The following is a 14,016-nucleotide window of genomic DNA, read 5'->3' as shown; positions in this document are numbered from 1 at the left end:
TGGAAGAGAGGGACACGGTGGAGGGGGGGGAAGAGAGGGACACGGTGGAGGGGGGGGAAGAGAGGGACACGGTGGAGGGGGGGAAGAGAGGGACACGGTGGAGGGGGGGGAAGAGAGGGACACGGTGGAGGGGGGGGGAAACAGAGGGACACGGTGGAGGGGGGGAAGAGAGGGACACGGTGGAGGGGGGGAAGAGAGGGACACGGTGGAGGGGGGGAAGAGAGGGACACGGTGGAGGGGGGGGAAGAGAGGGACACGGTGGAGGGGGGGGGAACAGAGGGACACGGTGGAGGGGGGGGAAGAGAGGGACACGGTGGAGGAGGGGGAAGAGAGGGACACGGTGGAGGGGGGGGAAGAGAGGGACACGGTGGAGGGGGGGAAGAGAGGGACACGGTGGAGGGGGGGGGGAAGCAGAGGGACACGGTGGAGGGGGGGAAGAGAGGGACACGGTGGAGGGGGGGAAGAGAGGGACACGGTGGAGGGGGGGAAGAGAGGGACACGGTGGAGGGGGGGGAAGAGAGGGACACGGTGGAGGGGGGGGGAAACGAGAGGGACACGGTGGAGGGGGGGAAGAGAGGGACACGGTGGAGGGGGGGAAGAGAGGGACACGGTGGAGGGGGGGGAAAGAGAGGGACACGGTGGAGGAGGGGGAAGAGAGGGACACGGTGGAGGAGGGGAAGAGAGGGACACGGTGGAGGAGGGGAAGAGAGGGACACGGTGGAGGGGGGGAAGAGAGGGACACGGTGGAGGGGGGGAAGAGAGGGACACGGTGGAGGAGGGGAAGAGAGGGACACGGTGAGGGGGGGAAGAGAGGGACACGGTGGAGGGGGGGGAAGAGAGGGACACGGTGGAGGAGGGGAAGAGAGGGACACGGTGGAGGGGGGGGAAGAGAGGGACACGGTGGAGGAGGGGAAGAGAGGGACACGGTGGAGGGGGGGAAGAGAGGGACACGGTGGAGGAGGGGAAGAGAGGGACACGGTGGAGGGGGGGAAGAGAGGGACACGGTGGAGGAGGGGAAGAGAGGGACACGGTGGAGGGGGGGAAGAGAGGGACACGGTGGAGGGGGGGAAGAGAGGGACACGGTGGAGGGGGGGAAGAGAGGGACACGGTGGAGGGAGGGGAAGAGAGGGACACGGTGGAGGGGGGGAAGAGAGGGACACGGTGGAGGGAGGGAAGAGAGGGACACGGTGGAGGGGGGGGAAGAGAGGGACACGGTGGAGGGAGGGGAAGAGAGGGACACGGTGGAGGGAGGGGAAGAGAGGGACACGGTGGAGGGGGGGAAGAGAGGGACACGGTGGAGGGGGGGAAGAGAGGGACACGGTGGAGGGGGGGAAGAGAGGGACACGGTGGAGGAGGGGAAGAGAGGGACACGGTGGAGGAGGGGAAGAGAGGGACACGGTGGAGGAGGGGAAGAGAGGGACACGGTGGAGGAGGGGGGGAAAGAGAGGGACACGGTGGAGGGGGGGAAGAGAGGGACACGGTGGAGGGAGGGGAAGAGAGGGACACGGTGGAGGAGGGGAAGAGAGGGACACGGTGGAGGGGGGGAAGAGAGGGACACGGTGGAGGGGGGGAAGAGAGGGACACGGTGGAGGGGGGGGAAGAGAGGGACACGGTGGAGGGGGGGGGAAGAGAGGGACACGGTGGAGGGGGGGAAGAGAGGGACACGGTGGAGGGGGGGAAGAGAGGGACACGGTGGAGGGGGGGGAAGAGAGGGACACGGTGGAGGGGGGGAAGAGAGGGACACGGTGGAGGGAGGGGAAGAGAGGGACACGGAGAGAGGACCGGGGAGGGGGAAGAGAGGGACACGGTGGAGGGGGGGAAGAGAGGGACACGGTGGAGGGGGGGAAGAGAGGGACACGGTGGAGGGAGGGGAAGAGAGGGACACGGTGGAGGAGGGGAAGAGAGGGACACGGTGGAGGGGGGGGAAGAGAGGGACACGGTGGAGGGAGGGGAAGAGAGGGACACGGTGGAGGAGGGGAAGAGAGGGACACGGTGGAGGGGGGGAAGAGAGGGACACGGTGGAGGGGGGGAAGAGAGGGACACGGTGGAGGGGGGGAAGAGAGGGACACGGTGGAGGGAGGGGAAGAGAGGGACACGGTGGAGGGGGGGAAGAGAGGGACACGGTGGAGGGGGGGGGAAAGAGAGGGACACGGTGGAGGGGGGGAAGAGAGGGACACGGTGGAGGAGGGGGAAGAGAGGGACACGGTGGAGGAGGGGAAGAGAGGGACACGGTGGAGGGAGGGGAAGAGAGGGACACGGTGGAGGGAGGGGAAGAGAGGGACACGGTGGAGGGGGGGGAAGAGAGGGACACGGTGGAGGGGGGGGGGGAAAGAGAGGGACACGGTGGAGGGGGGGAAGAGAGGGACACGGTGGAGGGAGGGGAAGAGAGGGACACGGTGGAGGGGGGGAAGAGAGGGACACGGTGGAGGGGGGGAAGAGAGGGACACGGTGGAGGGGGGGGAAGAGAGGGACACGGTGGAGGGAGGGGAAGAGAGGGACACGGTGGAGGGGGGGAAGAGAGGGACACGGTGGAGGGGGGGAAGAGAGGGACACGGTGGAGGGAGGGGAAGAGAGGGACACGGTGGAGGGAGGGGAAGAGAGGGACACGGTGGAGGGGGGGGAAGAGAGGGACACGGTGGAGGGGGGGGGGAAAGAGAGGGACACGGTGGAGGGGGGGGAAGAGAGGGACACGGTGGAGGGGGGGAAGAGAGGGACACGGTGGAGGGGGGGGAAGAGAGGGACACGGTGGAGGGGGGGGAAGAGAGGGACACGGTGGAGGGGGGGAAGAGAGGGACACGGTGGAGGGGGGGGAAGAGAGGGACACGGTGGAGGGAGGGGAAGAGAGGGACACGGTGGAGGGAGGGGAAGAGAGGGACACGGTGGAGGGGGGGGAAGAGAGGGACACGGTGGAGGGGGGGGGAAAGAGAGGGACACGGTGGAGGGGGGGAAGAGAGGGACACGGTGGAGGGAGGGGAAGAGAGGGACACGGTGGAGGGAGGGGAAGAGAGGGACACGGTGGAGGGGGGGAAGAGAGGGACACGGTGGAGGGGGGGGGGAAAGAGAGGGACACGGTGGAGGGGGGGGAAGAGAGGGACACGGTGGAGGGAGGGGAAGAGAGGGACACGGTGGAGGGAGGGGAAGAGAGGGACACGGTGGAGGGGGGGGAAGAGAGGGACACGGTGGAGGGAGGGGAAGAGAGGGACACGGTGGAGGGAGGGGAAGAGAGGGACACGGTGGAGGGAGGGGAAGAGAGGGACACGGTGGAGGGGGGGAAGAGAGGGACACGGTGGAGGGGGGGGGAAAGAGAGGGACACGGTGGAGGGGGGGGAAGAGAGGGACACGGTGGAGGGAGGGGAAGAGAGGGACACGGTGGAGGGAGGGGAAGAGAGGGACACGGTGGAGGGGGGGAAGAGAGGGACACGGTGGAGGGGGGGAAGAGAGGGACACGGTGGAGGGGGGGGGGAAAGAGAGGGACACGGTGGAGGGGGGGGAAGAGAGGGACACGGTGGAGGAGGGGAAGAGAGGGACACGGTGGAGGGAGGGGAAGAGAGGGACACGGTGGAGGGAGGGGAAGAGAGGGACACGGTGGAGGGGGGGAAGAGAGGGACACGGTGGAGGGGGGGGGAAAGAGAGGGACACGGTGGAGGGGGGGGAAGAGAGGGACACGGTGGAGGGAGGGGAAGAGAGGGACACGGTGGAGGGAGGGGAAGAGAGGGACACGGTGGAGGGGGGGGAAGAGAGGGACACGGTGGAGGAGGGGAAGAGAGGGACACGGTGGAGGAGGGGAAGAGAGGGACACGGTGGAGGAGGGGAAGAGAGGGACACGGTGGAGGGGGGGAAGAGAGGGACACGGTGGAGGGGGGGAAGAGAGGGACACGGTGGAGGGGGGGGAAGAGAGGGACACGGTGGAGGAGGGGAAGAGAGGGACACGGTGGAGGAGGGAAGAGAGGGACACGGTGGAGGGGGGGAAGAGAGGGACACGGTGGAGGGGGGGGGGAAAGAGAGGGACACGGTGGAGGGGGGGAAGAGAGGGACACGGTGGAGGAGGGGAAGAGAGGGACACGGTGGAGGAGGGGAAGAGAGGGACACGGTGGAGGAGGGGAAGAGAGGGACACGGTGGAGGAGGGGAAGAGAGGGACACGGTGGAGGGGGGGAAGAGAGGGACACGGTGGAGGGGGGGAAGAGAGGGACACGGTGGAGGGGGGGAAGAGAGGGACACGGTGGAGGGGGGGGAAGAGAGGGACACGGTGGAGGGGGGGAAGAGAGGGACACGGTGGAGGGGGGGAAGAGAGGGACACGGTGGAGGGGGGGGGAAAGAGAGGGACACGGTGGAGGGGGGGGAAGAGAGGGACACGGTGGAGGGGGGGGGGAAAGAGAGGGACACGGTGGAGGGGGGGGAAGAGAGGGACACGGTGGAGGGGGGGAAGAGAGGGACACGGTGGAGGGGGGGGGGAAACAGAGGGACACGGTGGAGGGGGGGGAAGAGAGGGACACGGTGGAGGGAGGGGAAGAGAGGGACACGGTGGAGGGGGGGGGGAAACAGAGGGACACGGTGGAGGGGGGGGAAGAGAGGGACACGGTGGAGGGGGGGAAGAGAGGGACACGGTGGAGGGGGGGAAACAGAGGGACACGGTGGAGGGGGGGGAAGAGAGGGACACGGTGGAGGGGGGGGGGAAACAGAGGGACACGGTGGAGGGGGGGGAAGAGAGGGACACGGTGGAGGGGGGGGGGAAACAGAGGGACACGGTGGAGGGGGGGGAAGAGAGGGACACGGTGGAGGGAGGGGAAGAGAGGGACACGGTGGAGGGGGGGGGGAAACAGAGGGACACGGTGGAGGGGGGGGAAGAGAGGGACACGGTGGAGGGAGGGGAAGAGAGGGACACGGTGGAGGGGGGGGGGAAAGAGAGGGACACGGTGGAGGGGGGGGAAGAGAGGGACACGGTGGAGGGGGGGGGAAGAGAGGGACACGGTGGAGGGGGGGAAACAGAGGGACACGGTGGAGGGGGGGAAGAGAGGGACACGGTGGAGGGGGGGGGGAAACAGAGGGACACGGTGGAGGGGGGGGAAGAGAGGGACACGGTGGAGGGGGGGGGAAACAGAGGGACACGGTGGAGGGGGGGGAAGAGAGGGACACGGTGGAGGGGGGGGAAGAGAGGGACACGGTGGAGGGGGGGAAACAGAGGGACACGGTGGAGGGGGGGAAGAGAGGGACACGGTGGAGGGGGGGGGGAAACAGAGGGACACGGTGGAGGGGGGGGAAGAGAGGGACACGGTGGAGGGAGGGGAAGAGAGGGACACGGTGGAGGGGGGGGGAAACAGAGGGACACGGTGGAGGGGGGGGAAGAGAGGGACACGGTGGAGGGGGGGGGGAAACAGAGGGACACGGTGGAGGGGGGGGAAGAGAGGGACACGGTGGAGGGAGGGGAAGAGAGGGACACGGTGGAGGGGGGGGGGAAACAGAGGGACACGGTGGAGGGGGGGGAAGAGAGGGACACGGTGGAGGGAGGGGAAGAGAGGGACACGGTGGAGGGGGGGGGGGAAAGAGAGGGACACGGTGGAGGGGGGGGAAGAGAGGGACACGGTGGAGGGAGGGGAAGAGAGGGACACGGTGGAGGGAGGGGAAGAGAGGGACACGGTGGAGGGGGGGGGGAAAGAGAGGGACACGGTGGAGGGGGGGGAAGAGAGGGACACGGTGGAGGGGGGGGGGAAAGAGAGGGACACGGTGGAGGGGGGGGAAGAGAGGGACACGGTGGAGGGGGGGGGGAAAGAGAGGGACACGGTGGAGGGGGGGGAAGAGAGGGACACGGTGGAGGGAGGGGAAGAGAGGGACACGGTGGAGGGGGGGGGGAAAGAGAGGGACACGGTGGAGGGGGGGGAAGAGAGGGACACGGTGGAGGGAGGGGAAGAGAGGGACACGGTGGAGGGAGGGGAAGAGAGGGACACGGTGGAGGGGGGGAAGAGAGGGACACGGTGGAGGGGGGGGGGAAAGAGAGGGACACGGTGGAGGGGGGGGAAGAGAGGGACACGGTGGAGGGGGGGGAAGAGAGGGACACGGTGGAGGGGGGGGGGAAACAGAGGGACACGGTGGAGGGGGGGAAGAGAGGGACACGGTGGAGGGGGGGGGGAAACAGAGGGACACGGTGGAGGGGGGGGAAGAGAGGGACACGGTGGAGGGAGGGGAAGAGAGGGACACGGTGGAGGGGGGGGAAGAGAGGGACACGGTGGAGGGGGGGGGGAAAGAGAGGGACACGGTGGAGGGGGGGGAAGAGAGGGACACGGTGGAGGGGGGGAAGAGAGGGACACGGTGGAGGGGGGGGGGAAAGAGAGGGACACGGTGGAGGGGGGGGAAGAGAGGGACACGGTGGAGGGGGGGGGGGGGAAGAGAGGGACACGGTGGAGGAGGGGAAGAGAGGGACACGGTGGAGGGGGGGGAAGAGAGGGACACGGTGGAGGGGGGGGGAAACAGAGGGACACGGTGGAGGGGGGGAAGAGAGGGACACGGTGGAGGGGGGGGGGGGAAGAGAGGGACACGGTGGAGGGGGGGGGGAAAGAGAGGGACACGGTGGAGGGGGGGGGGGAAAGAGAGGGACACGGTGGAGGGGGGGGAAGAGAGGGACACGGTGGAGGGGGGGAAGAGAGGGACACGGTGGAGGGGGGGGGGGGAAGAGAGGGACACGGTGGAGGAGGGGAAGAGAGGGACACGGTGGAGGGGGGGGGGAAACAGAGGGACACGGTGGAGGGGGGGAAGAGAGGGACACGGTGGAGGGGGGGGGGAAGAGAGGGACACGGTGGAGGGGGGGGGAAGAGAGGGACACGGTGGAGGGGGGGGAAGAGAGGGACACGGTGGAGGGGGGGGGGGGGAAGAGAGGGACACGGTGGAGGAGGGGAAGAGAGGGACACGGTGGAGGGGGGGGAAGAGAGGGACACGGTGGAGGGGGGGGGGAAACAGAGGGACACGGTGGAGGGGGGGAAGAGAGGGACACGTGGGGGGGGGGGGGGGGGAACGAGAGGGACACGATGGGGGGGGGGGGGGGGGAACGAGAGGGACACGATGGGGGGGGGGGGGGGGGGAACGAGAGGGACACCGGGGGGGGGGGGGGGGGGGGGGAAACGAGAGGGACACGGGGGGGGGGGGGGAAGAGAGAGAGGGACACGGGGTGGGGTGGGGGGGGGGAAGAGAGAGGGACACGGGGTGGGGTGGGGGGGGAGAGAGAGGGACACGGGGTGGGGGGGGGTAAGAGAGAGGGACACGGGGTGGGGGGGTGAAGAGAGGGACACGGGGTGGGGGGTGAAGAGAGGGACACGGGGTGGGGGGTGAAGAGAGGGACACGGGGTGGGGGGGTGAAGAGAGGGACACGGGGTGGGGGGTGAAGAGAGGGACACGGGGTGGGGGGGGGTAAGAGAGAGGGACACGGGGTGGGGGGTGAAGAGAGGGACACGGGGTGGGGGGTGAAGAGAGGGACACGGGGTGGGGGGTGAAGAGAGGGACACGGGGTGGGGGGTGAAGAGAGGGACACGGGGTGGGGGGGGGGAAAGAGAGGGACATGAGGGGCGGGGGGGGGAAAGAGAGGGACACGAGGGGCGGGGGGGGGAAAGAGAGGGACACGAGGGGCGGGGGGGGGAAAGAGAGGGACACAGGGGAGAGGGTGGGGGGGTGGGGTGGGGAGGCGTGGGACACGGTGGGGGAGAGAGAGAGGGACACGAGGGGGAGTGAGAAGGATATGAGGGGAAGAGAGAGAGTGGGATGCACAGTGGGTAGAGAGAGAGGGACACTGGGAGGGTAGAGAGAGGGAGAGACTCAAGGGGGAGAGAAAGAGTGAGACACTGGAGGGGGGGTAGAGAGAGGGAGGGACACAAGGGTGAGAGAGGGACACTGGGGTGGGGGTGTAGAGAGAGGAACACGGGAGAAGAGAGAAATGGACACTTGGGTGGGGTGGGGAGGGACTCGGTGTGGGGGGCGAAGAGAGAGGGACTCCCAGCCGTGGGGGGTGTGGTGAGCGAGAGAGACAGAAGGACATGGTGTGGGGGAGGGAGAGAGAGGGACAGACGAGGGTGAAGAGAAAGCCCGAGGGAGGGAAGAGAGAGATGGACAAGGGGGAGAGAGAGAGATAGACATGGGGCAAAGTGAGACAGATGGGGAGGGAGAGTGAGAGAGAGGCAGACAGACAGATGGGTGGGGAGTGTCAGACGGTGAGAGTGACTGAGGAAGGGGGAGAGAGACAGGAAATAGCTGTGTGGGAATTCAATGCTACATTACGCCATCACTGTGGCAACTGAAAAGCACATTATTGGCTGTGAAACTTTGAGGTGTTCTGAGGATGCAAAAAGCCCTATATAAATGCACATTCTGTCTTTGTTAATGATACAGAATTGGTGAAGAGTTTGAGCTCCTACCTTGGGTACAGCTGCCTGCAGTACCACGTTGGCAATGGGTAGGGGTGAGGTGTTGATCATGGAGATGACAATCACAAGCACATCAAGCCTTGCAGGAGGGCAGTCCTTTGCAAAGTGCAGTAGGATCCTGAAACCATTCTTGTCATACGCAGTCACAGGGAGAACACTACCTGCGAAAAGAACACATGTTGCAGTAACATCATACAGCACACGAGGAGGCCATATCGCCCAGTGTCCCTGTCCGCTCTTTCAAAGAGCTATCCAATTAATCCCACTCCTGCCCCATAACCCTGCAAATCTTTCCCCTTCAAGTATTTCAATTCTCTTTTGAAAATTACTCTTGAATCTGTTTCCACCACCTTTTCAGACAGCGCTTTCCAGATCATCATAACTCACTTTGTATAAAATGTTTCATGTCACGTCTGGATCTCTGTCAATTACCTTAAATTTGTTGCTCCTGGTTCCTGCCCCTGCTGCCACTGGGCACAGTTTCTTCTTAGAGTTTCCCCCTCCTGTCTTGAAGTTGCCAGTCACACAGGAGGCCCTCAGCCTCTCAGATCTTGCCACCTATCAACTTGAACATTGTGAATGTTGACAGGCTGTTCAACCACAGAAGGCATCACAGCCAAGCTTGATTCTGCCTGGATAGTGGTCAGGAGCAGAAACGCTGCCTGAACTTTCCCCCTCCCTAAGAAACATTGAGGCCAAAGGCCCATGACTGAGACTGGCTAATTTGGTTCAGTTCAAGTCAAACAAAGAGGAGAAGAAACATAAATGTTTCTCTTTTGATCATCTCAAAGGTAAAGATCATTCACTTTCCATAAGTGCTCTATGTACAAGGAATGGGCAGTCTTAACCCAAGTGATAGGGGCTCATAGCACAAATCAGCAAAAATGTCACCAACATTATTGCACCTGCTAACTCAGGTCACAGGATGGCTGCTGTGGGAAAACGTCATTCATTTGCAGTAGGGATCAGTCTTCTCAGGTTGGTGCCGAGATATTTTGATGGGACAGTGTAGAGGGAGCTTTACTCTGTATCTTACCATTTTTTTCTACAAGGTGATCTTTGTACCCTAGGCCCCTTTTATTTTGCTTGAGGGGACCTTTATTCCCCAGGCCCCCTTTATGTACATTTAAAATAAATAACTTTCTTCAAACATGGGATCAGAGGTGAGCTGGCAAGATGGATACAGAACTGGCTCGGTCATAGAAGACAGAGGGTAGCAGTGGAAGGGTGCTTTTCTGAATGGAAGGATGTGACTAGTGGTGTTCCACAGGGGTCAGTGCTGGAACCTTTGCTGTTTGTAGTATATATAAATGATTTGGAGGAAAATGTAGCTGGTCTGATTAGTAAGTTTGCGGACGACACAAAGGTTGGTGGAGTTGCAGACAGTGATGAGGATTGTCAGAGGATACAGCAGGATATAGATCGGTTGGAGACTTGGGCGGAGAAGTGGCAGATGGAGTTTAATCCGGACAAATGTGAGGTAATGCATTTTGGAAGGTCTAATGCAGGTGGGAAGTATACAGTAAATGGCAGAACCCTTAGGAGTATTGACAGGCAGAGAGATCTGGGCGTACAGGTCCACAGATCACTAAAAGTGGCAATGCAGGTGGATAAGCTCATCAAGAAGGCATACGGCATGCTTGCCTTCATCGGTTGGGGCATAGAGTATAAAAATTGGCAAGTCATGCTGCAGCTGTACAGAACTTTAGTTAGGCCACACTTAGAATATTGCATGCAATTCTGGTCGCCACACTACCAGAAGGACATGGAGGCTTTGGAGAGGGTACAGAAGAGGTTTACCAGGATGTTGCCTGGTCTGGAGGGCATTAGCTATGAGGAGAGGTTGGATAAACTTGGACTGTTTTCACTGGAACGACGGAGGTGGAGGGGCGACATGATAGAGGTTTACAAAGTTATGAGTGGCATGGACAGAGTGGATACTCAGAAGCTTTTTCCCAGGGTGGAAGAGTCAGTTACTAGGGGACATAGGTTTAAGGTGAGAGGGGCAAAGTTTAGAGGGGATGTGCGAGGCAAGTTCTTTACACAGAGGGTGGTGAGTGCCTGGAACCTGTTTCCGGGGGAGGTGGTGGAAGCAGGTACCATGGAGACGTTTAAGAGGCATCTTGACAAAAACATGAATAGGAAGGGAATAGAGGGATACGGACCCCGGAAGTGCAGAAGGTTTTAGTTTAGGCAGGCATCAAGATTGGCGCAGGCTTGGAGGGCCGAATGGCCTGTTCCTGTGCTGTACTGTTCTTTGTTCAAACCAGTTAAATAAAACAAAACTCAAATTAAAATGCCATTCTCGGCATCGATGATGCACTCCAATCCCAGCGGTGCCCACCAGTCATGGAAGGCCTCAAGTGTACTGGCAGACACCACATGCTTCTTCTCCAGGGACACCTGGGCGCAAACGTAACCTCGGAAGAGAGGCAGGCAATCAGGGTAGATGGACCCCTCGATGGCCCGCAGCCTGGACCTGTGAATTGCCTCCAGGGCCAGTGGCAGACCGACGAGATCCTCCTCCTTGCCCACAGTCCTCCGCACCGGATGCCCAAAGATCAGGAGTGTGGGGCTGAATTGCAGCCAAAACCTGAGGAGCAGCCCCTTTAAATACTCGAACAGGGGCTGCAACCTAGCACACTCCATATATACATGGAACATGGACTCGTCCAGGCTGCAGAAATTACAGGCTGCCTGGGAGTCTGTGAACTTACTTAACAGTCTATTGCATGGGACTGCCTGTGCAACACCCTCCACCCCAAGTCCCCGATGTAAAGGGGGAGGACTCCCGCTTAGAGAGACCTCCACCAGGGTTTCCCCTCACTGCCAGATGACAACATGGACCGCCACGGCTGTCGAGGACGAGGAAGTGGAGAGTGTGCAGGAGCAGCCCGTACAGGAAAACACTCCGCGCCGTGTGGAATGGCACGGAGGGCATTTCCGAGAGGCGGCTTGGGTTGTGCGGGACCAGCTCCTGAGGAGGGTTTCGGGGCCTGGGTCCGATGAACAGTTCCGGCTGAGCAGGGGCTCAGCTCAGCCAGTAGTGCTCCGCATTCCCGAGCCCCCTCGTCACCCGCAGTGAGGGGTGTCCTGGAGGCTTCGGCTACTCCTCCGCCCATTGTTCCATCCCTGGAGACGGCGGCCTGGACAGCCAAGGCGCTCTCCTCCGCCGGCAGTAGAGCGCCCTGATTGGAGGCGACTGTGTTCCAGACTCTGAATAGATTACGGTAAAAGACAGGCAACTCCCTCAGAGAGGCACGGCTAACGGTCGCCGCCGGGGCATTGTGTCATCTTGAAGGCAGTGCCCCGGCTGAAAAAATACATCACCAGCGCACACCATCTGGGAGGACGCTCGACATACAGGTATCTCTGCAGGATCCGAAGGCGGAGCGTCGCAGCCTGGGTGTGGGCGCACACCAGCGACTGGCTACCCTCCTCAATCTGGAGCACTCAGGGCTGTGGCAGAGATCCAGTGTTTCCTCTTGCCCCAGAGGAAATCGATGAGCTTCTTCTGGAGCTTGGTGGCAAATGCAGGGGGCAGAGCCAAAGTGACCAACCGGTACCACAGCATCGAGGCCACTAGTTGGTTTATGACCAGCGCTCGGCCCCTGTAGGAAAGCATTCGGAGCAGTCCTGTCCAGCAGCCCAGCCCAGTGGTGACTTTTGCCTCCAACTCCTGCCAGTTTGACAGCCAGGCTTCCTCAGTGGTGGACTCCCAGATAGAGGAGGTGCGTGGTGCTCCACGCAAAAAGTATTAACTCCTCCGGCAGGGAGTCCACTCGCCTCTGACCCACCAGGAGTCTGGAACATTTCTCCCAATTGATCCTCGCAGAGGACGCGGCAGAAAAGGTCTGCTGGCAGTCGCATATCCTCCGCAAGTCAACGGGATCCGTGAACGTCAGGAGCACATCATTGGTGTAAGCCGAGAGGACGACCCGCATGGCCGGCCTGCGCAGAGCCAAACCCGTCAACCTCCTGCGAAGCAGACAAAGGAATGGCTCCACGCAGATGGTATATAATTGGCCTGACATTGGGCATCCCAGAAGCACTCCTCGCCCAAAGCGAAGGGGCGCTGTCAAGGAAGTTTAACCAGACACTGCGGCGCCGTACAAAAGTCGGACCCGGGCCACAAAATGCAGCCCGAGTCCGAACACGCGCAGAGTCCCGAAAAGGTATTCGTGATCCAACCTGTCGAACGCCTTCTCCTGAGCAAGGGAGAGAAATGTGACCGACAAACCAGTCCTCTGGGAAAAATGGATCAGGTCCCGGACCAGGTGGATGTTGTCTTGGATGGACTGGACTGGGACCGTGTCGGACTGGTCGGGGTGCATCATATAGGCCAGCACGGAGCCCAGGCGGGTAGACCTAGCCCGGGCAAAGATCTTATAATCCATGCTGAGGAGGGAGACCAGACGCCAGTGCTCAAGCAGGCAGAGATCGCCCTCTTAGGCAGTAGGACGATGCCACAAGAGGGGCATCTGCCCGGTCGCTAGGCTTTCCCCTGGACCCAGGTGTAATCATCCCCCAGGACGTCCCAGAACGCCCTGAGGAACTCCACGATCAGCCCGTCCAGCCCCGGGGATTTGCCCCTCGAATGCTGGTGGAGGGTGCCGGTCAGCCCAGCCAACGTGAACGGAGCCTCCAATCCTTTGGCACCCTCCGGGCTGACCTTCGGCAGGTCTTCCAACAAAACTCTCTGTGCGTCCTTGCTGAACGGATTCGGATAGAACAACACACTCTAATAGGTACGGACCATTTCCTCTGGATCTGTGGCGGAGGATCCATCGTCGGCCAGCAACTCGACAAGATTCATAAGTACCCACTGCCATTTTTCCAGCGAGTAGAAGAAGGGTGAGGCACGGTCCAAGTCTTCCAGGATCTGGATCTGCGACCTCACGTACGTGCCTCGGGACCCTATGAGCTGCAGGTCCCTCAGCGTGCCCTTCTCTTTATACGCCTGCCACAGGGCAGGATCCACGATGGCATGACCAAGGCGGGCCTCCAAATCAAGTACCTCCCTCTCTAGTTGCCCAATCTCTGCTTCCCGCCTCTTGGTCAACCCCTTTGCGTATTCCTGACAGAAGACACGGATGTGAGACTTGCCCACATGCCACCATAGCCTCAAGGAGGGGAAGCCCCCCTGCTTCCTTCTCCAGTCGGCCCAGAATCAACAGAACGAGTCCAGCAATCGCTCGTCCTCCAGCAGCTGGTTGTTAAAAGTGCCACTACGTGGACCCCACCAGCATGCGGAGCCGAGTGAACTCCGCCCACACCAGGTGGTGGTCCAAGCACGTCATCAGCTGCATGGAGGCCGCTGCGACACGGGAGACATACGCTTGCGAAATGTAGAGGAGGTCGATTCAGGACTCTCCTCCATGTGAAGGTGCTGGAGTCGGGATGGAGATTCTGCCAGATGTCCACCAAGTTGAGGGAGCTCATCAGTTCTCTCAAGTTCTCCACCGACGCTTGGCTGCGCTGGGGACCAGAGTGATCCCTTACTTGAGGGTACAGTTAAAATGCACCCCCCCCCCCCCGAGGATGTGCAATCGCTGCTGTTGATACAGCTCAAGACAGCGGACACTTGTTCAAGAAGCACGTTTGCAACGCGCA

The 14,016-nt window shown here is 62.1% G+C and overlaps 1 protein-coding gene across 1 annotated transcript in view; it reads right to left on the bottom strand.

Moving 5' to 3' along the window:
* Positions 1–14,016, bottom strand: part of LOC137384174 (ADP-ribosylation factor-binding protein GGA3-like) — a 132,721-nt gene that overhangs the window by 50,770 nt on the left and 67,935 nt on the right. The window contains exon 15 of the mRNA XM_068057801.1: positions 8,395–8,564. Within this exon, the coding sequence (XP_067913902.1) occupies positions 8,395–8,564 (170 nt within the window). The remainder of the gene's footprint in view (positions 1–8,394; positions 8,565–14,016) is intronic.

This window comes from Heterodontus francisci, chromosome 26 (genome assembly GCF_036365525.1).
Source record: "Heterodontus francisci isolate sHetFra1 chromosome 26, sHetFra1.hap1, whole genome shotgun sequence".
Taxonomy (NCBI): Eukaryota; Metazoa; Chordata; class Chondrichthyes; order Heterodontiformes; family Heterodontidae; genus Heterodontus; species Heterodontus francisci.
The sequence above is the reverse complement of the archived record's forward strand: the minus strand, read 5'-3'. Positions and strand labels throughout refer to the sequence as shown.